At 44.5% G+C, this 27965-nt stretch overlaps 1 protein-coding gene across 4 annotated transcripts in view; it reads left to right on the forward strand.

Moving 5' to 3' along the window:
• HYDIN (HYDIN axonemal central pair apparatus protein) overlaps positions 1-27965 on the forward strand; it is a 147120-nt gene that overhangs the window by 34402 nt on the left and 84753 nt on the right. For all 4 annotated transcript variants that reach the window (XM_081199950.1, XM_081199953.1, XM_081199951.1 and 1 more), the window contains 12 exons: positions 2622-2721; positions 5859-5977; positions 8609-8832; positions 9299-9366; positions 12123-12358; positions 14549-14649; positions 16612-16747; positions 17116-17280; positions 19011-19163; positions 22495-22733; positions 24814-25054; positions 26596-26739. In XM_081199950.1, coding sequence (XP_081056076.1) covers positions 2622-2721; positions 5859-5977; positions 8609-8832; positions 9299-9366; positions 12123-12358; positions 14549-14649; positions 16612-16747; positions 17116-17280; positions 19011-19163; positions 22495-22733; positions 24814-25054; positions 26596-26739 — 1926 coding nt within the window. The remainder of the gene's footprint in view (positions 1-2621; positions 2722-5858; positions 5978-8608; positions 8833-9298; positions 9367-12122; positions 12359-14548; positions 14650-16611; positions 16748-17115; positions 17281-19010; positions 19164-22494; positions 22734-24813; positions 25055-26595; positions 26740-27965) is intronic.

Raw genomic sequence — 27965 nt, forward strand, 5'->3', positions numbered from 1 at the left:
GGGTTATGGAAAAATAAAGGAACCCAACTTAAAAAAAAGAATATGTTTGTGGAAAGTAAAAAGCCAAACGATCTGAGCATCTTTCCAAGCCCATGGGAAATAAATGGTTATGCAACTCTGACTTTCAGAGTACATCTCAAATTTAGCTTGATTTGGTTTTGCAAAGAAGCATGATCTGTCAGCAAATAAGCTCTGGGGGAAGCCCAGGTGGCTTTTGCTCGTCTAACTGCTGAATAGCTTTGATTCCATTTGCAACATCTATTAGCTGCAAGTCACATTGTGAACATGTGCAAGCTGACTCCTTGGAAATGGAAACCAGAAGCAAAGGGAGGTAAGGTGTGTGCTGCTATTGCACTGCCCTTGACAGGACATCACTGCCCTCCCCTTTAAATATGCTGCTCTGTCAGGAAATTTAACTTTTTATACCCTCTTATCAGATTGTTGCAGCAGCAAATAAAAGCTGAAACACAGCTAAACTCAACCGCCTAGAAAGCCACTTGGCAAATGCATATTTACCAGAGCGAGCTCCTTTTAATTAGCTAGTGATGTATTGCATTTGTCATGAATAAGCCCATAATATTTTGAGGTAGGCCTGCAAGCTTAGATATTCTGGTGATGACTCCAGCCAACAGGGGAAGGACAGTCTGGGAATGTGTGCCAAGGAGGCAACACTAAGGCAATGAGCTTCTGATGGCTCCATTCTTAACAGGGTGGTTTTACCTGGGTGTGTCTGGCTTTCTGGTTCCCTGGGGAAGTCATAGAATAAAATTCATTTTGAGAACAGGATGCTGGGAACAAACAGCAATTCCAGTGATGCAGTTCTTACAACCTTATTGGGCTGCATCCGAATCTCTGAGAGGTCAGGTAGGAAGGAGCCTGGTAAGCTAGCTCCATCTGTAAGGGCATCCTTGGTCTTGTGGCATGAAATGAGGGCTATGCAGCCAACCTATCTGAATCTGTCCTGCTCACTGACCCTTCAATGTGGGCTGCTATTTTGCAGGCTCTTGGTAAGAGCTGCAAGACCCCTGAAATGAAATGCCCACTCATTTGTGTGCACTGACCATCCAGCACACATAGCTATACACCTCTGCTTCCCAGCCCATGTGCGGACAAACTAGCTCATGTGTTTGGTTGTAAGCAGTAAGAGGAAAATAGCATTAGTTCTGATAATCAATATGTTTTTATAAAAAACAAGCCATACCAGGTCTTTTTTGATAACTTAATGGATTTTGTGGATAAAGTTCTAATCACTTGATCCAACCAATATACCTTGACCTCTGCTAGGCTTCTGTCAGAGGTCTGTGTGACTTTATTGTATGAGGTTTGAAAGAAAGCAAGGTAAAGTAATAATCAGACCAACATTTGATTGGAAAGCCATATCCTGTGATACATAGAGTTTAGTGTTCCTGTTCTGGTGCCTTAGTCAAATATTTGACGTGGGAGTAGCAACTATGATCTTCAGATTTGTCAACAATACAATATGCCCCCTGACTGAAACCCTGTAGAGTTGCTGCCAGTCAGTGTAGACTGGGAGGGGGATTTTTGTTCTGTTTTTGTTCTTATTTTCATTATGTATTGTGTGTGTTTTATATTGTAATTTTATGTTGTGAACTGCCCTGGGATCTACGGATGTAGGGGAGTATACAAATTTAATTTAATTTAATTTAATTTAATTATTATAATAGTAGACAATACTGAGCTAGATGGACCAGACGGCTGACTATGTGTATGACAGCTTCCTAATTTTCAATGTAAAGTGTTACATACATATGGTTAAAAAAAAGAAAGGTACAAATATAAAAGGGAAGGAAGGCAGCCAAAGATTACTGCAAAAGGTTTAGCAGAGAGAGTTGCTGGATGACACACTGAGCATGAGTCAGGTGTGTTGTTTCAGTGGCTCAAAAGGTCACTGTCAAGAACATAATGCCCAAGTCTTGGGAAAGGATAGTGCTGCTCCATTGAGGACTGGTTGGTTAGTCAACAGAGCAATTAAAGAACCTGCTTGGGTAAGAAGGTGGTATCTTCTTCCTTGAAGGAAGGGTTGGGCTCTTAGGGGTGCTTCAGATGTCTTGGAGGAAAAAGTGAGGTGCTCCATTGGGTCATTTAGCATTAGGGGCTCAGCCCCCACTTCTGCCTTTGTGTCACCTACTCCAGAATTCTGTTTCCAATGGAGGCCTGTCAAATGCCTCTGGAAAGCTTACAAGCAGAGCATAAAGCAAATAGCCACAAACACATGTTTGCTGCTGGCACCTGCCACTTGGAGGGACACTGTTTTTGAAGATGGAGGTCCTATTAAGCTAGTGGAGCTCTATGCACAAACAGAAGTAGGGAGGATGAGACTTGAATGTGTGAAACTGAGTAAAGATGGTATGGGAGAGCTTAGCAAGGGGAAGGGGACTTTTTAGAGGCCCCAGGTGCCCCTAATTTTGGGTTGGGAAATTGCCTTGCTGGATCTTGTTGGAATCTTTGGCCATAGAAGACAGTCCAGCAAATGCTGCACTTCCAGCTCCCCAGGATGAAAGGATTCTTTAGACCTGCTTATGTTGAGAAGGCAGGGCTGGAAGGGTGGTGCTTAAAGCGTTTTTGAATGACCTCACATATCACTTCCCTTCCATCTTTAGGAGGGAGAAGTTTGGCCCAATTCCACAACCGAAATCAGCGTGATCTTCAGGCCACAAGAAGCTGGGGTTTATCACCGAACTCTATACTGTGATATCTCAGGTATGATATTCCCACCTCACACTGTCATTATGGGATACAGTAGGTGCTTTCAGAATTCCTGAAGTCTGGTCTCGCACTCTGGTGAGCCTGAGATCAGTAGGCCTCCCAGTTACATCAGATGCCTGCCAGCTTGATTGGGAGATGCCTAGCACAGTCTGAAGCACATGTTCTATTCTGCTCTGCTTGACAAGAGGAAAGAAACCAGCCCTGAGCATGTTTGTTTGCCCTTTGCAGAAATGCAGTGTGTTGTTGCAGGCTCTGGACAGGAGCATACCTAGCTATTGGTAAGGTTGGCCCCTGCCAAGGGTGCAGGCCCAAGGGGGCATGGAAATTGTGCTGCTAGTGTGTGTGTGTGTGTGGGCAGAAGGGCCATGTGAATCTTTACTCCATTCCTCCCTCCCTTCTTCCATGTTTGGCCACCCCCAACCTGGCCAGAGGCTGAGACCAGGGTAGCATTGCTCCTGCCACTTCCCCGGCCCAGGCAGCAGCAGAAGGAGGTGCTTATCTCCAGCACAGCCATAGCAGCTCCTGACACATTCCCCTCTCTCTGTGTGTGGAATGGAGGAGTGGTTCGGGGAGGGAAGGAGTGTGTAACCCTTTCTCCATAGCCACTTTTTTGCTCCATATCATCTCACCCAAACTTAGTTTCTCTCCACGTTGTTTCAGATGTTCGCACCACAAACATTTGGAACACTGAACATGAGTATCAAATGCAATGGGAGGGAAAAATATTGCTGGGAGGAGGACATATTTGGAGTAGAGAAACAGTAGATAGGGAAAAGACCTTAAGTCCACTTCTGTGGTACTTTGTAATCTTTCAAGAAAACAACCATATCCTTGTGGGCTTTGCAAGAGCACATAGAAATGGTATTATGATCAGCCACTCACAATAAGCCACATTGATCCACCAGGATTCCATGGAGAGGGGAAAAGAAATTTATATTTGTTGACAACTTGCTAGCTATTCCTTGCAGAACTTGACTGCTGATCCCCAGTATAGGACTGGGAAGGTCTAATCAGTGGTGGCTGGTGGAAGGCAAAGAGGCCAGTAGGAAGTGGAGCTAGAGCCAAAGACAGGCAGAGCCAACTAATTCAAGTTTTGCCCCTATCCTCCTCTCTACTTAATGACAACACAAAGATTGAGGAGGAAAAAGCTGACAGCCAGTGCCAGCAGCCCCTGGAACAGATGTACGAAAGCAGACAGGTGGGGACTGGCTGATGGCAGACCAAGGTTGGTGGGACAGTTAAGGGAACAGCCTTAACTGGGTCTTTTTCTTTTTAGTATGGTTTATATTCTGCCTTTCTTGCATCTTGGAACCCAAGGTGACATACATGGGAGTGGGAGCAGACTGATTTTCAGGCAGTGTCCTACCCAGCTGCTGATCAGAGCTAGCCTGCTTAGCTTCAGTGGTAAAAACATCTGGAAGGATGGATAGCACTTCAAATACAAGTACAGCAGAAAACTACACAATTTTATTCAGCTTTAATAACAACAGTAGTAAAAATAATTTTTGAAGTGCTTAAACTAACTTTAGGTGCTATAAGAACATGCATCACAATAGAGGTTGACAACCTTATTTTGACAACAAAATATTAGAAACAAAACTAAGAACTTGAGTGCATGAAAGCCAACTGTAATTAGAAATAGGCCAGCTGAAATAAAGGAACCTCAACATCCTATTATTTAAAAAGAAAAAGATTCAATTGAATGAATTAATGTGGGCTAGTAATGTATTTCGTAAATAAGAAGCTATGAGAGAAAATGTACAAAGATACAGAATAGGGGAAGAGAGTTGGAACGCAGGAAGTCACCAGAAAACTAGAGAGGATAACAAAAAAATCAGAACAGAAGGATATGCAGAAATGAAGGGACCTAATGTAAGGAATAAGGGTTCCTTGCCTTGTACTTTGTTTCTGTCTTGCAGGGGATGTGGCAACATGAGGCCCTGGCATCTGCCCTTCTGTGCTGCCAGGACAGCTGTCAGGCAGAAGGAACTATTGATCTGCCTAGCTGGACCAAGTGATCTTGGGAGCCAATAGGAACTTGACTGCCAGGGTTATATAACTGTCCCTCCTGAGGGAGTAACTGCTCTAGAAATTCCCATGCTGCACCTCACTCTTCTAGACTGTTGCCTTTCGGAACCTGACCACCCCATATGACCATGACTATGTTCTTGCCCCTGGCTGCTCTTATTTTTATTTGCTGCTCTGGACTTTGGCTTCTCCCTGACATACCTATGCCATCACCGCTGTCCCTTCCCATGGATCATTTGCAGACCTAACCCTGTAAATCTGTGACAGTCCCACGATATGGAATTATAAGGAGGAAAGAATTAAAACAACTCCCTTGGCTGGAAGCAAAACAGGGACAGCCGTTTTAGCTGCCAGACACAAATGCAGTGTGTTAGTACACATTTGTGCTAATTACCATGTGTGGTTGTTGCCAAGCAAACCCCATGCAGTGATGAGAGAGAGAGAGAACAGGAACTTTTTAAGGGCTACAGCAGAGGATTCAACAAATGGATGTGCCACACAGACTACAAATTAAAGCATCCACTTACACAGTGGGTTTTTTCTTTTTCTATAAAGTATATATACTTTCATCTAAAGCCCAGGGGGAGTGATACTTCCCTGGAAAGCCCACCAGAAAGACTCAGTTATTATTAACCAGGAGCTTTGCCTTTTGAGCAGAGCTCTTCCTCCTAGTGTGTTGGGCTCAAACCAAAGTAGTAACATTAGAGTATGTAGTAACACTGAAGGTATAGGCAACATGATGGATCCAGGACTCCAAGTAAGTCAGAACTTGCCTTGCTTGAGTTGGCTTTCTGTCGATATATATCTGTCTACTCAGGTGCTCAAAGTATGGACCTGCTTCTGAGTTTTAGTCCTCTCTGCACCATTTCCCTTGAGTTTGATGCATTGATTAGAATATCCCAACATTACATTTTCATGCTTTTTCAGAAATAGATGTAACTTTGAAATTACAACTTGTGCAAAACAGTCCTGATGGTCAGACAAGACCCTAGCTGTTATTTCAACTATTTCTGTCAGTCCAGTTTCACTTTTTTGCTTTAGTGCTTCCTTCCACTCAGTATCTTTTGAGTTCATATCCTAAAGGTAGAGTCTCATCTTCTCAGGGCGAGAGACCCGGCTCCCTCTGCGCATCAAAGGAGAGGCCATGGCCCCCAAGCTGCTTTTCAACTTTGACCAGCTGGATATTGGGAAAATTTTTGTTGGCTCAGCCCACAGTTATGAGGTGAGTCCTGTTCTTCATCAGAGCTGTGCTCTGCCTTCCTTCCATGAGCTTAGGGCATTCACACTGTTTTATCCTTTGAGGTCACTTAGGCTAAGAGAAACAGGGTATCCAAGGCCATCCAGTCAGAGTCATAGCTGAGTGAGGTTTTGAACTCAGATCTCCCTGTCTAAAGTCCAACACTCTTATCTACCTTTGGTTCATAGAAGCCAACCTCCCACATTCCTAGCCAAGGATTATGTACCGTATTTTTCGCACTATAGGACGCACTTTTCCCCCTCCAAAAATGAAGGGGAAATGTGTGTGCGTCCTATGGTGCGAATGCAGGCTTTTGCTGAAGCCTGGAGAGCGAGAGGGGTCCGTGCGCACCGACCCCTCTCGCTCTCCAGGCTTCAGGAAGCTATCCCAAGTCTTGCAAGCCCGGCGGGATGTCCCGCGGGCTCGCAAGGCTTGCGGGCAGCAGCCTGCACCCAAAAGCTGGGGACAGCGGGGAGGTGCAGAGCCGCCACCCCGCTATTCCCCGACCTAATCTGGAGGCTGGCGGGGGGAGAAGCAAGCCTGCTTCTCCCCCCCCAGCCCCACAAGCTCGGGGGATAGGGGGATGGCGAAGCGCCGCCATCCCGCTATTCCCCGACCTGATCTGGAGGCTGGGGGTGGGAGAAGCAAGCCTGCTTCTCCCCCCCACCATCCCCACCACCTCCAGATCAGGTCGGGTAATCGCGGGATGGCAGCGCTCTGCCATCCCGCTATTCCACGACCTGATCTGGAGGCTGGGGGTGGGAGAAGCAAGCCTGCTTCTCCCCCCCACCATCCCCACAACCTCCAGATCAGGTCGGGGAATCGCGGGATGGCAGCGCTCCGCCATCCCGCTATTCCACGACCTGATCTGGAGGCTGGGGGTGGGAGAAGCAAGCCTGCTTCTCCCCCCCCCCACCATCCCCACAACCTCCAGATCACGTCGGGGAATCGCGGGATGGCAGCGCTCCGCCACCCCGCTATTCCACGACATGATCTGGAGGCTGGGGGTGGGAGAAGCAAGCCTGCTTCTCCCCCCCACCATCCCCACAACCTCCAGATCAGGTCGGGGAATCGCGGGATGGCAGCGCTCCGCCATCCCGCTATTCCACGACCTGATCTGGAGGCTGGGGGTGGGAGAAGCAAGCCTGCTTCTCCCCCCCACCATCCCCACAACCTCCAGATCAGGTCGGGGAATCGCGGGATGGCAGCGCTCCGCCATCCCGCTATTCCACGACCTGATCTGGAGGCTGCGGGTGGGAGAAGCAAGCCTGCTTCTCCCCCCCCCACCATCCCCACAACCTCCAGATCAGGTCGGGGAATAGCGGGATGGCGAAGCGCCACCATCCCGCTATTCCACGACCTGATCTGGAGGCTGGGGGTGGGAGAAGCAAGCCTGCTTCTCCCCCCCACCATCCCCACAACCTCCAGATCAGGTCGGGGAATCGCGGGATGGCAGCGCTCTGCCATCCCGCTATTCCACGACCTGATCTGGAGGCTGGGGGTGGGAGAAGCAAGCCTGCTTCTCCCCCCCACCATCCCCACAACCTCCAGATCAGGTCGGGGAATCGCGGGATGGCAGCGCTCTGCCATCCCGCTATTCCACGACCTGATCTGGAGGCTGGGGGTGGGAGAAGCAAGCCTGCTTCTCCCCCCCCCCACCATCCCCACAACCTCCAGATCAGGTCGGGGAATCGCGGGATGGCAGCGCTCCGCCATCCCGCTATTCCACGACCTGATCTGGAGGCTGGGGGTGGGAGAAGCAAGCCTGCTTCTCCCCCCCACCATCCCCACAACCTCCAGATCAGGTCGGGGAATCGCGGGATGGCAGCGCTCCGCCATCCCGCTATTCCACGACCTGATCTGGAGGCTGGGGGTGGGAGAAGCAAGCCTGCTTCTCCCCCCCACCATCCCCACAACCTCCAGATCAGGTCGGAGAATCGCGGGATGGCAGCGCTCCGCCATCCCGCTATTCCATGACCTGATCTGGAGGCTGGGGGTGGGAGAAGCAAGCCTGCTTCCCCCCCCACCAGCCCCACAACCTCCAGGCTTCAGGAGAGCCCCACCGCCAGCCCCACAAGCTCGGGGGACAGCGGGAGAGGCGCAGCGCGCCCTTCCCGCTGTCCCCCAACTTGGTTAGAAGGCTGGCGGGGGGAGAAGCCTGCTCCTCCCCGTCGCCAGCCCCGCAAACTCGGGGGACAGCGGGAGAGGCGCAGCGCGCCATTCCCGCTGTCCCCCGACTTGGTTTGGAGGCTGGCGGAAGGCTTCCTCCTCCCCCAGCCCCGCAAGCTCCCAGAGCGATGCCAAAGCTGCGCGCAGCTTCGGCATGGCTCTGAGTCCCGTTCTGGGGGAGGGGGAAGCTCGGGCTTCCCCGCCCCAGCCCCGCGCCTGGCGGGGGGGGGGAATAATTCCCCCCCTTTATTTCCCCCCCCCAAATCTAGGTGCGTCCTATGGACCGGTGCGTCCAATAGTCCGAAAAATACGGTAATCTAGACATCTGTGATGACGGTAACAATAGAATGGAAGTTGGAGACAGCAGCACCAGTTTTAACAGAAATGTAAATGAGTTGCTTCTTTGAGAATTAGATTGTTTTCATCTTCTCCCCTCCCTTGCTGCAGGCCATCCTTTCTAACAAAGGAGCTATTGATGCCCTCTTCAGACTGATATTGCCATCCACGGCCCTGGGTGCCCGTTTCACATTTCAGCCCAGTGAAGGAATAATTGAGCCAGGAGGCCACCAGGCCATTCAGGTCACCTTCAGCTGTACTATCCTGGGACAATTCTTTGAAGAGTTCAAATTCAGTGTCAATGGATCTCCCCAGCCTGTGATCTTAGTGATTAGGTAAGCTGGAGAAACTATGGCAATGAGTTTCAGGCATATCCTTAGGGAAGTTTCGAGGTAAAACTGATGTTTAAAAAGAAAAGATTTTTGTAGAGATACAGACACACAAAGCTATACTGACAACCCGCTTCCTGAGGTCCATCACATTCATAACTCAAGAAGGAGGTTATGCAGACAGTGGAGGTCCCAGTTCTCTACTGCTGTCTTGAGCTGTAGTCTGGGACACAGATGAGTGTATGCGCACATATGTGCACATGTGCATGTATATCCAAATGCATCTGACGTTAGATTCTGTATTCCACAACAATTCAAGCATAACTCTCTCCCTTGGTCCCCTGACAACCACACTTCTGTGTTGCAGAGGCAGGGTGGGAGCCTTTGGCCCTAAAAGTTCTGCTAACTACTTCAACTAAAGGTGACTTTTCTCTGAGTCCTGTTACAAGGGAGTCTCTGTTTTCCCTTTCAGGGGCTGCGTCATTGGACCGACATTTCATTTCAATGTCCCATCCCTCGATTTTGGGGATGTTTCCTTTGGTAAGTTTGCACTATTTCACTATTTGTGGTTTGTTGTTGTTGTAGTAGTAGTAGTAGTAGTAGTAGTAGTTGTTGTTATAGTTATAGTTGTATAATAATAAATTATAATTATTAAAATAAAAAAATTCCTTCCAGTAGCACCTTAAAGACCAACTAACTTAGTTGGTCTTTAAGGTGCTACTGGAAGGAATTTTTTTATTTTGACTATGGCAGACCAACACGGCTACCTATCTGTAACTTATAATTATTAGTTAGATTTCTTTAAAAACAAGGCCAGTTGTGAATCGTACTTGTAGGCTAGACTGGCTTTAAGGCCATAATAAATATGTTGCTCAATCAGACTAACATCCATCTAATACTTTAGTGTTCTGTTTCCTACTAAGGGCCACCACCCAGGTGCTCACAAAGAGCAGTGCATGGAAATCATGATGGGTTTGTCCCTTCATACCTAGATGACTTAGAGTAGCCTTCGCCAACCTTTATGGCCTTCCAGCTGTTTTGGACCAGTACTCCCATCAGCCCTAGCCTGCATGGCCACCTACTGTAGGGAGTACCAGCCTTAGAGCATGCATAAGGCAGGAGTAGAAATAATAGGGTGGGGAGGGCTAGGTAAGGGCAGCTGAGAGTGTGCTCAAGGTGAGGCATTGGTTCTTCTCCAGGAAATGATGATTGCGAAGTGAGTTTTAAGGTGGGTTTTGAAGAAAGAGGTGGAAGCTGTTCTAAGAGAGCCTAACAAAAGTCAATGAGATGGGGGTGGTGAAGAACCAAGAGCTAGGGAAATACAAACAAACAAACAAACAAACAAACAAACAAACAAACAAATATAACAGATAATCTTTAGGAGGGATTAGGGTTGACTGGGATTAGTTTCAGGAAAGACCAAATAAAGTACCATTTCATGCAATGCATAATTTCCTTATGGAATTCATTATTGCAAGAACAAATGATGGTCACTGGCTTTGAATAATAAAAAGACCAATTAATGTCTTTCAAAACCGTTTAATATGATAGCTAAATGGACTGCCTCTGAACCTTGGGGGTTCCAGCTCTAAAAAACCATCAAATCAATTAGGAAAGGACAGCTGTCTTTCCATCTTATGGACTTCCAGAGGTATCTGCCTGACCACTGTGGCTGGACTAGATGGACTCTTGGTCTGATCCTCTTGTTATGTTCCTATTGCTGATGTTGCTATTCAACCCCCCTGTTCTCCTTGTAGGCTTGTATTTGTTTCCCTCTTCCTGCTGCAAACTTATCTTCCCCAATATATTCTTAACTCGTTATTTCAGATAATTTCCATTCCAGTGTTGATCCTGGCTCCTCTGTCCCAGCCTCATTAAAGACAATCTGATGTTTAAATGTGAAATCAATAGTGGTGTGGCTGAAGGCGTAATTAGTGCTTGATATCCACCATAACCTGCCCCATCCTGCCCCATATTCCTGTTATTCAAGAGAACTCATTACTTTTTCTGCACATTTTCCAGCACTCAACACCATTTCATTTTAGCTCTCACCTCTTTGTTTTTTTATGAATAAATTAAAAATAAAAATCCAATCGAGTCCTTTTTGATGCCTTGGCTGCTGGCTAGACTACCTAGAGAGCTGCCTTTGAAGAGTGTTTGGAAATTCCAGCTGGTTCAGAATGTTGTAGCCAGACAGGAATACCTTGGTCATGGTGATCAATACATTGATAACCTCATGTCTGGATCATTTGTAATGGCTTTATATATAAGGCTTCACTTAAAGATGACTTGGAAGCTTCCATTAGTGTAGAACTCAAATCCCAGAATTTTGACTGGTACAGCCAGGTAGGTTCATTGAATCAATTTTGAAAGAACTGCATTGGCTGCTTCTTTGCTTCTGAGCCTGATTCCGAGTGCTGGCCCTTTTAAAACCTTAGAAAGCTTGAAACCCAAATACATGGTGGAGTTCCTCTTCCCTTGTCTTAAGATCTTTGATAAAGGACCTGCTCTGAGTTCCTTCTGTAGTGGAAGTATGTGATGTATTTTAAAAGAAAAAGCCTTGAATGGGGAGGGCATTCCAAAGTCAACCAGGGTGCTCTCATTTGCAAATACAGACATATCTTGTAGATACTGCAGGTTCTTTTCCAGAACACCACACTAAAGTGAATAGCGCAATAAAATGAGTCACACAATTTATTTTGTTTCCCAGTGCATATAAAAATTATGTCTCCTTTTCTCCCACTTGAGCTTGCCCAGCTTTTAAGACCCTCAGGAGCCTTTTGCTCTGTCCCATCAACCTCTGAAGCACATTTGGCAGGAACTCAAGAGAGGACCTTATCACTGGCTGCTTCTAGCTTCTAGAACGCCTTGCTAAGGATTTCATTGAACTTCTCCTGAGCAGATCTTGACTCACTACCATATATGGGCTTGGGAGTTACTTTTAGATTGACAACTGTGTAGATTGGAAATTAGCCCTGAGAAGTGGATGGAGGATTGCCTTCCTTTCTAGCATATGGCTTGGAGTGTCATTTAGGAACCCCACTCTCCTTGCAAACCATGTATGGTTATTCCTTCAGAACACCTATACCTCTAGGTGAAGAGTTGTTTCTACACATTGAGGAGGGACTGTTGCTATATGACATGGGCCTGTGTGCTTGCTGTGTGGGCCGTTTTATTTTCCTAAAAGAAAAAATTGACTGTGTGGAGGAGTCCAAATGAGTGTCCTTTTGGGTCACTTTCAGTGCCTTCATGGAGCTCCTTCTCAATTTCTGTTGGGTGAAAACATTATCTTGCAGGTTTCCCTCACACCCTGTCCTGCTGCCTCATCAACACCTCTTTGGTGCCCATGACCTTTGCCCTTCGTGTCCCAGGAGATGGCACTGGGGAGCCAAGTGTCATGAGTGAGCATCAAGCCTCTGACATCTCAAGGCCAACATGGAGGAAGGCACGCAGTGGAGGGGCAAAGCCCAAAGAATTTACCATCACTCCCAACCGAGGCACCATCCGCTCACAAGGACTCATGGACATCCAGGTACAGTGCCACTTATGCTGCTGTTTGTCCTCAGTGAGGAGCAGGTGGCTCCTGAAGTACAGCAAATTGATTATAGGACTTGTGCTGAGGATAGATTGTATTATAAAGGCTCACTAAGCTATGAGGCAATTATTGAGTTGCAGAACCACTCACTTGAAAGTCAATTTAAGTTACAGTAATGTTCATACTGTTCACAGTGGAAAAGCTTGGAGAAACTGGCCAGTGACCTCAAATGAAAAGAGAGAGAATTCCTTTCCTATATCCAAAGGGCTGCCAACTCCTCTCTTCAGGACTTGGCCTTTTCTGTCTTTTCCTCCTGCGAAAATAATGCACGTTCAAACTCTGCTCCGTGCTGTTTGAGGCCACATAATGATGCTCTTTACAGAATGTCTCTCCTGCCATCTTTGCCCCCATTTGTGTTAAACTCCTTTTTCTCTCCCATCACTGTATTAAGGTTGCATCACCCCTCATGGCTTGGGGGCAAAAACTGGGGTTACTTGGGACCTCCATTTTAAGGAGCACAGAAATATTTCCTCATAAAGCTGCCACTGTCTTGCTCTTCTTACAATTGAAGTAACCAGGTCGCCAATATTTAAGATGTGTCTGTCCAACACTCCTTTCAAAAGAACTCGCTTTAATTGGGGGAGGTGCAAGACCCTTAACAGCATGGGACCCAGTAGCAATGTGAGTAGGGTTGAGTATGAATTTACCCCTGGCACAGAATTACAATTATGAAGTAAAATAGTTTTATTGAGGAAATCAGAGTTTACAGACATTTAGAGAGAAACATGAACAAAGATAAGAACAAGGAATGACAGTGTAAACATCATGCTTCCTGGGTCCCCAATGATGGTCAGGAAGAGGGCAGAAAAATAGTTCATGTTGCCTCTGTGAGTACAGAGGGGGCTGGATAGGAGAAGGAGAATAATAATAAGTCTGTTGATTGAGTGCACTCTAGGTCTCAAAGGTAGAAGTTGTGTCTCTCTTACTGATTTTCACATTTCCATATCTATTACCTATACAGCACTGAGAACTCACAGCCCCCTTTTAATAGAACAATATAGTTGGGAGAAGATGGGATCAACCTGAGTCAATCAATCAGAGATGACAGTTCACAGAGGATAGCCATCATATAATGGGATCATCAGAGGACACAGTTCTCTCACCCATTCACACTCCATGCAGATACCGGTAGTTGGCTAGGAAGCTATACATTCATCTTTCTAAGTAGTGCATCAGCTAAGAGCACACATCTCACAGGGTGACTAATCCCCATTCATTCAAGGGAAGTATGTGCCCTCACATGGAGGTTAGGGTTGTTTAAAAAACCAAACTGGTAGGTATCAAAGATGACATTAAGGTGACCAAACTTTTACAGCTTATTTCTGCTGTGCACCTGTCTCCCCAAATCAGGGGTTACCAGTGTGGCACCCATAGACACACATGCAGCTGCTGAGACTTTCCCTAGTGTCCACAGGATACACTTCCCCCACTAAAATTAAACTTGAAAGAAGCATTTCATTGTAGTCAATAAAATAGGTTGTCTTGTGTGCTTGTTTGTGGGTGGTGGTGATGGTATCCATGCCTGTTTCTTTGTTTTGCAAATGAGCCCACAGGCCCCAAAATATGTTGAGCAAAATCAGCTCCTAAAAATTTGAGGGGGAGATTTCCAAGCCTCTGAAGGCCACATGGTAAAATGGATGTGGCCAGGAAAGAAAATTGGGCGTGACCACTTAATTCTATTTATTATCAGCTTTTCAGAGACCTCTTCCCCTAACCAAAATTCACCCAAATACATTTTATATGCTCACCAGTATGATCAGTAGGTAATGCTGAGTTTCTTCTATTCACTGCTGGCTTCGTTGTTTCTCCCACTTTGATGATCATTCACCTTTGGCTGCTGAAGGCATCAAAGAAACAATGGTGAGACATGGTTTGTGCTGGGTGAGAACTGGCCCTCAGTTCTTTGAAGATTGTTAGGGCATGTCGCATCAGAAACATTTTGTTGCAATCCTTACCCCTTTTTCTGGTTTATTTTATATCTCTCTGTGCCCCAACATCCGAGGGCTACTCTTCTTATATATTTTTTTACATGCCTGCCTTTGGGGGATTGGGATTTGGGCTGGTCAATCACAAGATTATGAACCTTGTTCCTGCAAACTGAATTCTTTCTTCCTTTTCCCATGGCAGGTGACCTTATGTTCCAACACTGTGAAGACGTATGAAACAGCACTAGTAGTGGATGTGAGGGGGAGTGGAGAAGATGTACTAGCTCTCCCAATCACAGCGAGGTATTGCTACTTTGATTGCTGTCTTTGCTGTAATCATGTGTGTTGTGCTGACCCCATCCTTTGTCCCAATTCTGAATGAGATGGGTATTGCAACAGCATAATTGCCATTGTTTGAGTATCTGGGTACAGCAAGATGCAACATAAGAAGGAGTTTGTGACTGCTTCAGTAAGAGCAACCTGAAAAATGCAAGACCTGTCACCTCTGTCTTGCTTTATTTCTTTGCTTTCTCTTCCCTCTGTGCACTTTAAGTCCTGGTTTCAAAAAGCACTTTCACACTGCCTCTGGTAAGTCAGCCCTGGATGTACAGAAATGGGCAGTGCTAAAAATTCCAACAGGCTCTTGAGGAAAACAACCGGGCTTTCTTTCAGCAGAAAAGTGAAAGGCAAAAAGATCCCTGCTAGAGCAGCTCCTCCGAGGCCAATAGCTTGGACAAGTCAGCAGTACTGCATGATGACCCCGCATCTGAGTCTCCTGTCCCTTTCCAAGTGTTTAAAACAAAGTTGTTCATATATTAGGATAAGCTACCAACCAAATGCATCTTCAGACTGCAGCAAAGTAAAGTGTGGACATATAGACCGTTAGACCTTTAAAGCATGTCCTTATGAGTTCCTAAATAGTACCCTCTTCCCCCAGCATTGGAAAAGCCCATACTTTTGTTGAGTTAAAAATGGTTAACATACAAACTCTCCAAAGGCCAGGTTCATATGCTTTTCTATACAGCATTCAGAAAAAGTTGCACAGGCAGTAAAACCTGACTTAGTTACAGTGGTGAAAGTTCCTAAATTATTAGTATAGGAACAGAACAATGGCCTGTTGGAGCCATGTGGCTTGAGCTTGGAGCAACCAGCTCAGATCTCTTTACATGCTGAGCTTCTCAGATAGACTGGAAGGCAAACAAAGTCTTAATTACCTAGTCCCTCCCAAGGTGAGGGGAGTGGATATAGCTAAGCATGGCAGGACAGCTTACTCTATGGTATTAAACCCTTCATGCATTAATTAGACATAAGTATGCACGGGTGGCGCTGTGGGTTAAACCACAGAGCCTAGGACTTGCTGATCAGAAGGTCAGCGGTTTGAATCCCCGCGACGGGGTGAGCTCCCGTTGCTCGGTCCCTGCTCCTGCCAACCTAGCAGTTCGAAAGCACCTCAAAGTGCAAGTAGACAAATAGGAACTGCTCCGTCGGGAAGGTAAACAGTGTTTCCGTGCACTGCTCTGGTTCACCAGAAGCGGCTTAGTCATGCTGGCCACATGACCTGGAAGCTGTCTGCGGACAAACGCCGGCTCCCTCGGCCCATAGAGCGAGATGAGCGCCGCAACCCCAGAGTCGGTCACGACTGGACCTAATGGTCAGGGGTCCCTGTTGGAGCCATGTGGCTTGAGCTTGGAGCAACCAGCTCAGATCTCTTTACATGCTGAGCTTCTCAGATAGACTGGAAGGCAAACAAAGTCTTAATTACCTAGTCCCTCCCAAGGTGAGGGGAGTGGATATAGCTAAGCATGGCAGGACAGCTTACTCTATGGTATTAAACCCTTCATGCATTAATTAGACATAAGTATGCACGGGTGGCGCTGTGGGTTAAACCTTATGGTTATTACCTTATGTTGGTAATATGAGGTTGGTTATCCCACATTTTCCAGGCCATATCTGACATTCTGTGCAGCAGGACTCTTAACACTCAAAAGGCCAGGAAAGCCAGGCTGTTAACAAATTGTTCAGGGCAAGGTCCCTCTCCATCCCTCTTATTGCCAAGTGAGGGTCTGTGTCTATCGTCTTCACTTCAGATCTACTTTGAGATGGTGTACTAGGAACTTGGCCTTTCTGAATTCTAGTGGCCACATGGCTGATGATGAGCCTCTTCTTTATAATGATAGATAAGTAGTTGTTATTCTCTGTCTCCTCATTATGGTTCATATCTAAACAAGCTTTCCTCTCTGTTTATTTGCTCATGTAACTGACTAGATGCAGCACACCTCCACTGCATGTGGCTAATCCCATCCTGAATTTTGGACGTTGTTTCTTGAAGTTCCCATACCAGCAGATGGTGAAACTTGTTAATGAAAGTGATCTTCCAGGGTGCTATGGTGTTCTTCCCCAGGTTAGTTCAGTTGTTTCTATTGTATTTTAAAGGCCCTGAGGAAGCCTGCAGATAAAGCTGGGAGCAGAGAGGAAATGTTTAAGTCCAGTTATCACAGTTCTCAGATGATTTTATTTGATTTTAGAATATTTGAATCTTCTTTGTTGGCGCTCTTAAGCTACCCAAAATCATGAAGAGCCCTGACGTGACACCAATGGTCTGAAACTGAGTGTTTTGTCATCAAGATCTTTAAAAAACAAAAAAGATGTCCAAACAGATGAAATAAATAGGTTTCTTCACTGAGAAGACGTTGACAGCTTAGCAAGTGAAAAGTATGAAGCAGGTGTCTCTCTCTGAAGGTTTGGTGTGATGCTTTTATCTCCATCCAGGAATATGAGAAGTCCCTCACCGTCTTGCATTCCAGTCCTCTGCCTTGTGGTATCATTCAGCCGCATTCCACTGTTGAGATCCCCTTGGCCTTGGAAGTCCAGGAGAAAGGGCAGCAGGAGGCAGTAGCCTTCATTGCTGTCTTTGGGAATGAAGTCTTCCCACTGGTGAGTGAACTAAATGAGGGACCTGGGTGAGAAGGAGGTCTTCTCCCCTGCCCACTCCCACCCCTTTGCACTTGAAAAATGCTCAGGAAAATGGGTTGTATATGGTAACAAGTCCACTTCTTTGTAATGTGTGCATGCTCAGAACTAGTATGTCTCTGGGATATTTGTATATTGCAGAAATGAGGATTTCTGGCCACAATCCACAATTCTTACGCTATTTTTGAACATGAAATTGAGAAGCAACAGTTGCCCCAGGTGATTTTGCACTGTTAAAAGCCACAGTTCATCAAAGCCAGCCAAGCCATTTATTTATGCTCTTCCTAGCCAGAAATCTAAACAATATATTTGAGAGAGATGCCAAATTCTCTAGGTCTAGGACATCCACACCTTACCAGATTCAGAAAGGAAGGCCTTTGAGGGGCAGTCATGTGCCTATAGCCCTTGGCAGCAAATGTCCATCCCCATCAGGAATGAGGAAGAGACTGAAAGTCTGGCTCTTTAAGTTAAAAAGAAGTGACTGCATGCCCCCGCCCCTGCTTTCTCCTATTCTAAATGGAAACATGAATGGGAAAGTATTTTTCCTCCAGACCTGAAATGTGAGTTAAGCACAAAAGAAATGTTTGTTGGTGCTGGAGCAGGACAGAGTTCAGCATTATGATATAATGGAAAAACATGATAAGCAGAGACAAATTTATGACAAAGTAGGGTATACAGTTCTTGCTCCCATTATGGAGTCTTTTCAGCTTACTAATTTGTTTCATTTTTATGAGTGCCTTTTAAATAGAGATTATTGAACTGCAGTATTCTTCTGTATCACATCTGGCTGGTGCATGCAAAATCTTCCTCCTGTTTTTCATAAACTCCCTTCTTTGTTGCATGTTCTGTTCATGCTCTGGGCTTTGTCATTTCACTGCTAGTAATAATAGTTGTTATTATTATTATTTATTTAATAATAATAACAATAATTAATAATAATAATCGGCCCATCTGGCTGGGTTTCCCCAGCCACTCTGGGTGGCTTCAAACAAAATACTAAAAATACATTAAAACACTAGCAGATCACACTTTGGGGCAGGCTGCTTGGCACTGGGATAGGTCAAGATTAGAGGATAAACCAGTCCCAAGTAGGGCTTGCCTTTGGCAGAATTGGCCTTTTATTGTCACTGTGGACCAGTTAACAAGATCACTAAGTCTGATAGCAAACTACCTTCTTCTTATCAAACAGCTAGCAAACAAAGTCCTGAGCAAATGCATTTTGGAGTCTACAAAATCAATCCTTTTTATTCATGTCAGGTGGGCTTTTAATGTGCAAAAGGACTGTCTGCCTATATTATATTGGTGAGCACGTGAAGGGCAAGAGCAGTCAGACTCCCAAGTGGAGTCCAGCAGCAGTATTTATTTTGAACTGAGGCCTCAGGGTTGAAAATGCAGGGCCCAGGTCTGTACTCAGCTTAGGTGGGGATCTCCGACTGAGCCAAATCTTGTCAGCCTGAAGATCTCATTGAATAGAGGCAGACAATGAGATGCCTTCCAGATGTTGTTGGGAGTTCATCATCCCCAGCCAGCATGACTCATGGCCAGGGATGATGGGGGATTGAGCCCAACCATTTCTGAAGGGCACCACATTGGCTACCCAAGGCCTTAGTACAGTCCCATCTCCCTTTCAACAGCCATAGTCTGATGCTGACTTTTCATCTTTATTTCCTGTTTCCTGTTATTCTCTGTGACAGACGATCCAGCTTGTGTCCTTTGGAGAAGGCCCTGTCGTTTATGTGCATCCTGCTAAACTAGACTTCGGCCCCATCCAGGTTTTAAAGGATGTTTCTCGGGTGCTCTATCTTTCCAATCAATCTGTTATTCCTGCACCATTTGAGGCACAGATGGTAAGCAGAGTGTGGCATGGTTTCTAATGAAAACTGTGAACGGAAAGGAATTGTATCTATAATAGCCTGCGGTCTGGTTTTATGTGAAGGCGTCTCATTAAACTATCTTGAGCTGAAAGGTCATTGGATGTGGTTGCACTCATGTGTTTCTGGGTGGCCTCCAAATGCATGAGACCTTCACTGACATAACTAGATGCTCCCATTGTCTCCCAACCGTACCTTCTTGCCATTTCCTCTTTCTTCCTTATAGTAGTGATTGTCACTGAGCTGTGCTGGTGTGATTTACATCCCATGATAAGCAGAGGCAAGGCATTCTCTACAAGCCTTTCTGCTGAGAATCTGCAAGTGGCCCAGGGGATAAGGATGTTGGATGTAAAGCTGGGAAGCCTGGATAGGTCCCTTCTCACTTTCCTTCAGAAAAAAAATGAGTTAAAGTAAGTGGTGAAGAAGGAAGGAACCAACTACAGAGTGTTTTGCACAGAGAATTTTGCACCTGACAAATACATACTGTACTAAAAGGATAAGCTATGAGCTGGAAGTTCTTGGTGCAAATCTTAGCCTCAGCTTACAAGGTACCCTTAAACAAGACAATGCCGTCAGTCTCCTATCTGTAATTTGGGGATACTAATTACAGTTGCCTTAACCAGGTGGTTGTAAGGATTACAGAGGTCATGTGTGTGAAGTGCAGTTTTATCACTCTTCCAAAATATGTTTCTTTAGCCAGGGATGTTGTTAAGAAGGCTGAAATAAAAACCAACCTCTTCCCTAATCCTCTGCCCTTCTTCCTAAGATCTGTCACTGAGGCTGTTAGCCATCTGGGCAGAGAGTCACTTGAATCCTGTCGAATTTCACAAGCATAAGAATTGGTGTCAGGGGAGGGTGTTGTTTGGAGTGAGAGAGGCATCTCCAGCTGTGCTCTTAACAGCTGTGTGGCAGCCTCTGTGCCTCCTCTGCCAAGTGCACTGCTGAGCAATTTCAGAAGTGATCATTCCCTCTCTATTAATTACTGTCAGCATTTAACCAGAAGAGCAGTTGTGCAGCCAGTGAAGCGGTCACAGAAGACCAGCCCACTTTTGAATTGGGTTTTATATTTTCACAAAGATGGTGGACTTGGTAGCCAGGTGTTTTATTATCTGATACTGCCAGTGTGAACTGTACAGGTCTAGAACCGTGTATATGAACTGGTTGGGAAATGTAAACTGTATCTGGCAGAGTTGGGATGGTCCTGCAGTTATCTGAAGAATATGGACACAGACTTGTTTGACCTAACTACAGAGAGCAGGTTGGGATGCTGCTTCAAAACCCAGTGAAGCCATCAACCCAAGAGTAAGAATGGTTTAGTGCATCAGTGGGCAGAGGCAGGCTGCCCTTCCCTGGTGGGAAGCAACTGGAGCAAAGTGGCAAGACGAGAATGGGACTTTTCTTTAGTAGCTCTCTGTTTGTGGAATGCTCTTCCCTTGGAGGCTCACCTGGCACCTTCATTACATACTTTAAGGCACCAGGTGAAAATTTTTCTCTTCGGCTGATTCACATTCAATGTCCTTTTAAATATGTTTGTGGGAGGGGGGATTATTGGTTTTTGTTTTTTATGTATTTTGTGTTCCTATTTTGTATTTTTATGTTGTGAACTGCCCTGCGATCTTTGGATGAAGGGTGGCAGGCAAATTTAAATAATAATAATAATAATAATAATAATAATAATAATAATAATAATAATAATAATAATAATTAAACATGGCACAGAATTGGGAAGGACTCTGCTTCCAGGCCTTCCAAGGAGGAGGTTTGAGATCCACACACCGTTGTTTTGTTCTGCCCGTGGCAACTTACTGCTCATAATGAAAGGGGTCCTCCACAGATTTTGTGAATAGGAGGGAACCTGGTGAGCACTGTAGAGATTTGTAGCTTTTAATGTTTAATTAAACATTAGACTATTAAACATTAAACAAAAATAAGCTTTTAAAGTTTAATAGACTATTGTATTTTTATATTTTGTTGGAAGCCATCCAGAGTGGCTGAGGAAACCCAGCCAGATGGGTGGGGTATAAGTAATAAATTATTATTATTATTATTATTATTATTATTATTATTATTATTAATTACTTCTGCATGTGGATCAGGGCCTGACTGAGTGCCAGGGCCTCACTGGTGCCTCCACGGTCTATGTAAGCAGTTCCCCACCTGAGCTGCCTCAAGGTTGGGGGAGTCACTCCATGCTTCAGTCTTCCTGAATGGCTTATAGGGGCTTTTGCAGCAATGAGCATGTGGGGCTCTCTTTGACGCTGCGTCTGCAGATGGAAACTGCAGCTAGTGCAGAATGTTCCTGCCCAGCTGGTGAGAGCAAGATGTAGAGAATGTGAACGCTACTGTAGTTCAGCTACATGGTTTCTGAACTAAAAGTTCTAGCATTTGCCTTTCAAGCCCTGTAAATGGCTTGGCTCTGCTGTGCTTGCGGAAACACTTTCCTGCATATTTCTTCCCCATCCCTTGAGATCTGCTCACAAGGAGAGAAAAGGCCCATTTTGCATGCCTGGGTGAGGAAAGAGCAAGGCCACCTGTGGTGTCCACCTACAATAATTTCTGGGCTCTGGTGGGCTCCCTCTTGGTGTCAGGTGAAGGTTTCAATTTATTGGAATGCCTTCCTTCCAAGCTGTTGATGGGCAGATACAAAGATTTTGCATCTAGAATTTTGCTGCTGTTTATGATTATTTTATTGATTGTGATTTATGTTTTGCAGGAAAGTGACCAATAAATAGAAACACTGATAAAAAAAATCTGAATAATCTGTTTGCTGTGTGATTTTTCTGTTTCCCGTTGTAACATTTTTCTACCTTCCTGCCTGTCCTACAGAATGGGAGGCTTTGCTCTGATGGTCTAAAGTTCTGAGAATCAAGAGAATTAATTCTACTTGATGCAATAACAATTCAGCTCTTCTAACAGCCTCCTAGTTTTTGAAAAGCACCCCAGGTCTCTAAAATGTGTGCCAAGCTTGTGCTGTTGTGATCCTCATTTAATTATTTTAATAGATAGCTTAATATTTGTTTGGTTTCACAGTCTATGCGTTGCTCTACAGAACACAAATTCTGCTAAGTGAGCTCACTAGTTTGCAGCCATGGGCACATGCTTTTGGGTGGCTTCTGATCTGTGCAATTTCTTGAAAAATGTTTCCTGCTTTAAGTACTACTGTATATCTGAGTGGCTCCTTTCTTTCTTTCTTTCTTTCTTTCTTTCTTTCTTTCTTTCTTTCTTTCTTTCTTTCTTTTTAAAAATAAGTTTATGCCTTGCCATGTGAGACATAGATGCTAAGACTGGCTTTTGGATTGTGTTTCAGGCCCGAAGTAATTCCCTGTGGAGAATTGAGCCTAATAAAGGAATTGTCCCTCCAGAGAATGAGATATCGCTAATGCTAATAGCTAACCTGGATGACACCGTGCTGTTCCAGGACAAAGTTAACCTGAGCATAGAGAACAGCAATTCTTACATCATCCCAATCCAGGCCACTGGCATTGGTACCACCATTGTCACAGACAAACCCTTTGCTCCAGCCATTGACCTGGGACCCCACTTCAGGTAGGCTGGCTTTGTGGCTTGTGGGAAATAGTATTCTGTTTTTGGATGAAAGGATATGAGTCGTTTAATTCTCATAGGGCAGTACAAGCAAATGGAAACCTTGAGCTCTTGTCATGATGCCTTGGCAACCTATAAGTAAAGGCAATGTATACTTCAGTACCATAGAGCAAATTCCACTTTGTGAAAGCAAAAATAACTCATTCTTGGGCAGTCCTGTGCCCACTTACACTGCATGCATTGTAAATGACTGACTGTGGAAAGTGCATGGGTGGTAACATCTCTAAAATGTATGCACAACTCTTCACATCTGTAGATATACTTGAAATAATGACTAATCTCACATTTTGTAGCTGCCATTGAGGTAAACATGGCATAATGACCAGGTTGATCTAGAAGCACTTACAATCTTAGGAGTTGGCATGACCTGCTCCCTTGGGCTTTGTACTCAGCCCTATATTATGTCACTGCAGTGCACTGTGTGTTGGGATGCTTTTGGAGACTATTTGGAAACTGCAAGTAGTTCCAAATATTACTGCTAGGCTTTCAACTTGGACCAGGTGGTGGGAAAATATTCACCAGTACTTAACAACTCTTGGACCCATTTCCGTGCACAATTCAAAATACTGATGCTTACCTTTGAAGTCCTTCATGGCTTGCTATGTGGAGCACTGCCTCCAGCAACATGAACCTCACTATACCCTGAGATAAACTTTAGATGTAATTCTGCAGGTCCCTTTACCCTGTCAAGTAAGATGGGTGGTGACAGAGGAAAGGCTTTATCACTGGTGGTAAACCACTGTAGGATGCTCTTCTCAAGGAGGCGTGCCTGGAAACCTTGCTGCCTTTTCATCCTTGAGGACATCTCTGTCTTATTATTATGCTGCTTTATCTGCTCTCTCCCTCTTGTTTCTATGAAGGTTGCTTTCTGAATTATTTTATGAGGCAAATAGGAGTGATTTGGGTGAGGTTTTCACATGAGCAGGATTGAGCTGGGTTAGGGACGTCCTATTACAGTATCACAAGTTGCTCTATGGACATGGGTGCCCTTAGAGTGATGGATTCATTTTATAAAAAGCAAAATCAAGCTAATTAGGGAAATGCCCTCCATTGAAGTGGGAAGCAGGGGTGGAGGGATGGGGGATTTTTTCATTTTGACAGACGGGTCTATCTTCTAATCCCAGCCTCTTATTCTCTGATGCCTGGGATTAAACACTGATCTGTGAGAGGGATGTTGAAGTAAATATTTTAAGGTGTTATTTTTCACATGCATCTATACTGTTGTTTCCACAATCACCCCCTTCCCCCATGGTAGTCAATGGAGATAGAATTCTCTCTCAGAGAAATGAGGTTGTATCCCCAAAAAATCCTGCTGGAAATCACAAACCTATCCTCACCAGTGATCCTTGGGGTAACAGTCCTTCCTTGGGAGGTAACATTTCACATACCTCTGTCTTTCCTGGGACCCTCACCCTTTGCCCCACTATGATTGCTATCATAGCTACTCAAAAAATGGTAAAGTCTTCTTGACAGGAAAACACGTTACCTATTATTCTGACATTTGGCAGGCTTCTTCCCCTTAGCTGCAAATGGTTTCCAGTTCTGGCAGAAAACAATAGTTTTTCTTTTAAAAACAAAAACTTTCTGGATGTATCAGTATACAACCTGTAATAGGTGTAATCTACTCTGGAGGGACCCCTATGCCAACAAATTTAATTTCACTTCAATGAAAAGAAAAATAATTTTTAGCTGTTTTTAGAGTCCCCATTATAGAGAAGCTTTCTTTTCAACAGATCTTACTAGTTTGGTCCTTGGAAAAACAGAGCAACTCTCAAACAAACTGGGATGCTTTCCAAAGCTACAGGTGCAAGTCAAATCTTGAGAGCAGTGCACACCACTAGTTTTTAACCTTGTTTTGTGTGGTGTTTTAAATGGTTTGCTTCAACTTGTCAGCTGCCCTGGAAATATTGATATTGAAGGGTTGCATCTAAATCCCTTAAATAAATGTTCCACAAAATATAGTAAAGACCATTCTTATTTGCTGCCCTGAGATTTTAGCCCCTCTCTGCCCCTCCTTTCCTAGCTTGGATTCCTGCTGCTATCGCTTCAAGATCACTAACCGCGGGCGCCGCACACATCAGCTCTACTGGATGACAGAAGGCTTCCCCCCATTCCGCCAGCGCAACACCCTCCCTCCCATCAATGCTAACACAAAGAAGAAGTCCTCTGAACTTCCGCTCTTTAAGCTCCAACCACTGAGGATGGAGCTGACCCCAGGAAAAAGCATGGACATGATGCTGGAAGGCTGTTCTGATGTTCCCAAGGTAGAGAGACTTTCACCTCTTTGTTGGGGGCATTTTGGGCTCTCAGTTACTTATTTTTGGAAATGAACCAACTTCTTTCAGGGATTGCTGCTATGTCACAAGTTGCCATAGTAGCATCAGCTGCATTTCAACTACTTGTTGCCAAGGGTTACTGTAGCTATCATATAGTCAGTCTCAAAAAATCATATATGGGTTTTTATAACTGATGTAAGAAGAGTTCTACAAGGCCTGATCAAAGCTCAATATTCAATTATTTTGTCAAGAGTGCTTAATCCAGGAGAGACGAAACTTTTTCAGGCTGAGGGCCACCTTGACCCATGTTCAACCTACATCCTACGTGTGTGTGTGTGTGTGAGAGAGTGAGAGAGTGAGTGAGTAAAATCACAGCAAGAGACCATTTTCTGTATAAAATACATATTAATGAAATAAAATGATACATTACAAAAAGGACTAATGTAAGTGGCATTAGAGTGAAATGTCTGATATGCCTACAGGAATTAATATAATCCAGGGCACAAAGAGCAAAATATCAACTGGTATTGATGCCTTCCCTAATGCCTGCAGGAGAAAAATGAGACAGGATTAAGGTTATACAGTACTGAATTTTAAAATCAACACAGCAAGGCTGCAATCCTAATCCATTTACATGGAAGTAAGCCACACTGAATTCAATGAGACTTACTTTTGACATGGCTAGGTTTGCAGTGGATCCAGAATTGGCCTCCACAGTCACTTACGGACTCATTGTTAAAACCGTGTTTATGGAAGACAATCTTACTTGGCTACGAGTGAACGCCAAAGAAGAAAGAAGAAGAATGATTGGCCATTAGCTTTGTCTTTACAGTGCCACAGGACTCTTTATTGGGTTTTCTGAAGCAAAAGTTTGACAGTTACACCTCTGGAAATTGATTAATTTTCAAAGAGAACACAGCCGAATTGTAAATATCTGTTGATGGCTGAGATATGCATATCTATTGTGCAATATATGTAAAAAGTTACATTGAAACAGTAGTGAGACTTGTGCACAATAAACTAATCACAGTGGAACAGAAAATATCAGATGAAATTGTGGATGAATGTTGGAACAGATTGAGACATGCTTGTACATCTCTACCATTTACACAAATGGCTGATTATGTCCTTGATTCTCACAGCCATTTAATTTATTACTATATAGAATGTTGTTGTTTTTTAAAAAAATAATTCTGTGGGAAATGTTATGTTGCAACTGGATACCAATACAACCTTTTTGTGGAAAGATGGTATGATCATCACCTTTCCATGATTTGCTTTTAAAGGTCAGTCCTTAGGCACCAACTGGTGCAGAATTCAGGATATATGGAATTGTCAGGAATCAAACTTCTACAAAAGAGAATTATATATTTGCCAATTCATGCTTCTTTTGCTTGGAACCAAATGGTAGCCAAGCCATAGTTTTCGGGGAGCCCCATGGCCAGGGGTCCACTGAAAGCACCACAGGCATAGTGGCCCAACCACTTTTATTCTGGCAAAAAAACTGTTCTCTTTTTTCCATGTACCAGGTCGTAAAGGAAAGGCTGCTCTGTCATGCCATCATAGGGAAGCAATCTGGGAAGGAGCTTATCATGAAGGTTGATGTCATATGTGAATTCATTGCCCCCATTCTACACATTTTCCCCAAAGAAATCACATTCCAAGTGGAGAAGGTTAGTGCTTTGGCCACCAGGCTGCTTACTGGCATGTTACAAAGGGCTAGTGGAATGAATGGAGGATGGAGTGGGTCGTGGAAAGGGGGGTGGGGCTGTGATCAGAAACTGCAAACACACACTCAATCACATTTCAGTTTAAAAGAGGCTCAGATGTTCAGGAGCTAAAATGACAGCCACCTCCATTTTGCCAGAAGGTTTGTGCAGGCAGAGATGGGCAATCTCGTAACACATCAAAACCATGATTGCCAAAGAGATCAGCCCAACTCCTAGGCTCAAAGAGGCCCTTCCTTCACGCCTGCAAAAACATGCTTGCCAAAAGGTCATTTTGCCACTTGTTTAGCTTCCTCCAACTCAGGGCTGAAATGTGGCTTCATAACAGAAATTATTTACTAAGAAGGAACAGAAAGGGCCAAGATCACTCTGCAATCAAGATGTCTGAGTAACCTGGAGCTTGGGTATATACCCTTGGGTATATAATTTCTCTTCAAAGCAGCTGATCAATTCAGAAAATTGGAAAGCTTTTACCCCCACTCAGAAGGGGGAATGTCAATAAATATGCTGAAATCGAAACAAGGCAGTTTAACAAACTTTCTCAAGCCACAAGAACATTGCAGAGAAGCCAGGGCAATGAGCCAACAGAGAGACAGCATGGCGCTTGGCCCAATTAAGATTGCCGAAGCCATGGTAGAAAAAGATACAAATGCAGTGCTGAGAGGAATTTGCAGCTCAAGGTATCCTCATTAAATTAAAGAAATTATTACAGAAACGTGGAAGGAACTGATGGTTCATCTCAGAAATAAGGCAAATGCAATGTCAAAGGAATTAGAAGGAATTGTGGAAACTGCATCAGCAGCAATAGATTTAAGCTTACAACATTAAAAAACCCTTTAAAAATTCTTCAAGGCAATATGAATATAAAATCAAAGCTGTAAGATTTTCAAAACAAACTTAAAGGGTCAATTTTCATCTGAGGAGTTTTGTGGAAGGGGCAGTATATGACAGTATTGTGAACTTGATAGTCCTGTGACTTAAATTGCTAATACCTGTCTTGTGTGATTCAGATCCTCCGAGAGACATTATTATATGAAAAAAATAGGAGTTTTTGACGGTGCTTTAGAAATGTGGAAGATATAACTTTTGAAAATTAACACATGGTTCTCTTGACTGCTTTGATCAATGGAACTGGCACAGTTACAGGTGCCCATTCTGCGTTTGTAAGAACT

Source organism: Podarcis bocagei (genome assembly GCF_964188305.1).
Source record: "Podarcis bocagei genome assembly, chromosome: 7".
NCBI classification, from domain to species: Eukaryota; Metazoa; Chordata; class Lepidosauria; order Squamata; family Lacertidae; genus Podarcis; species Podarcis bocagei.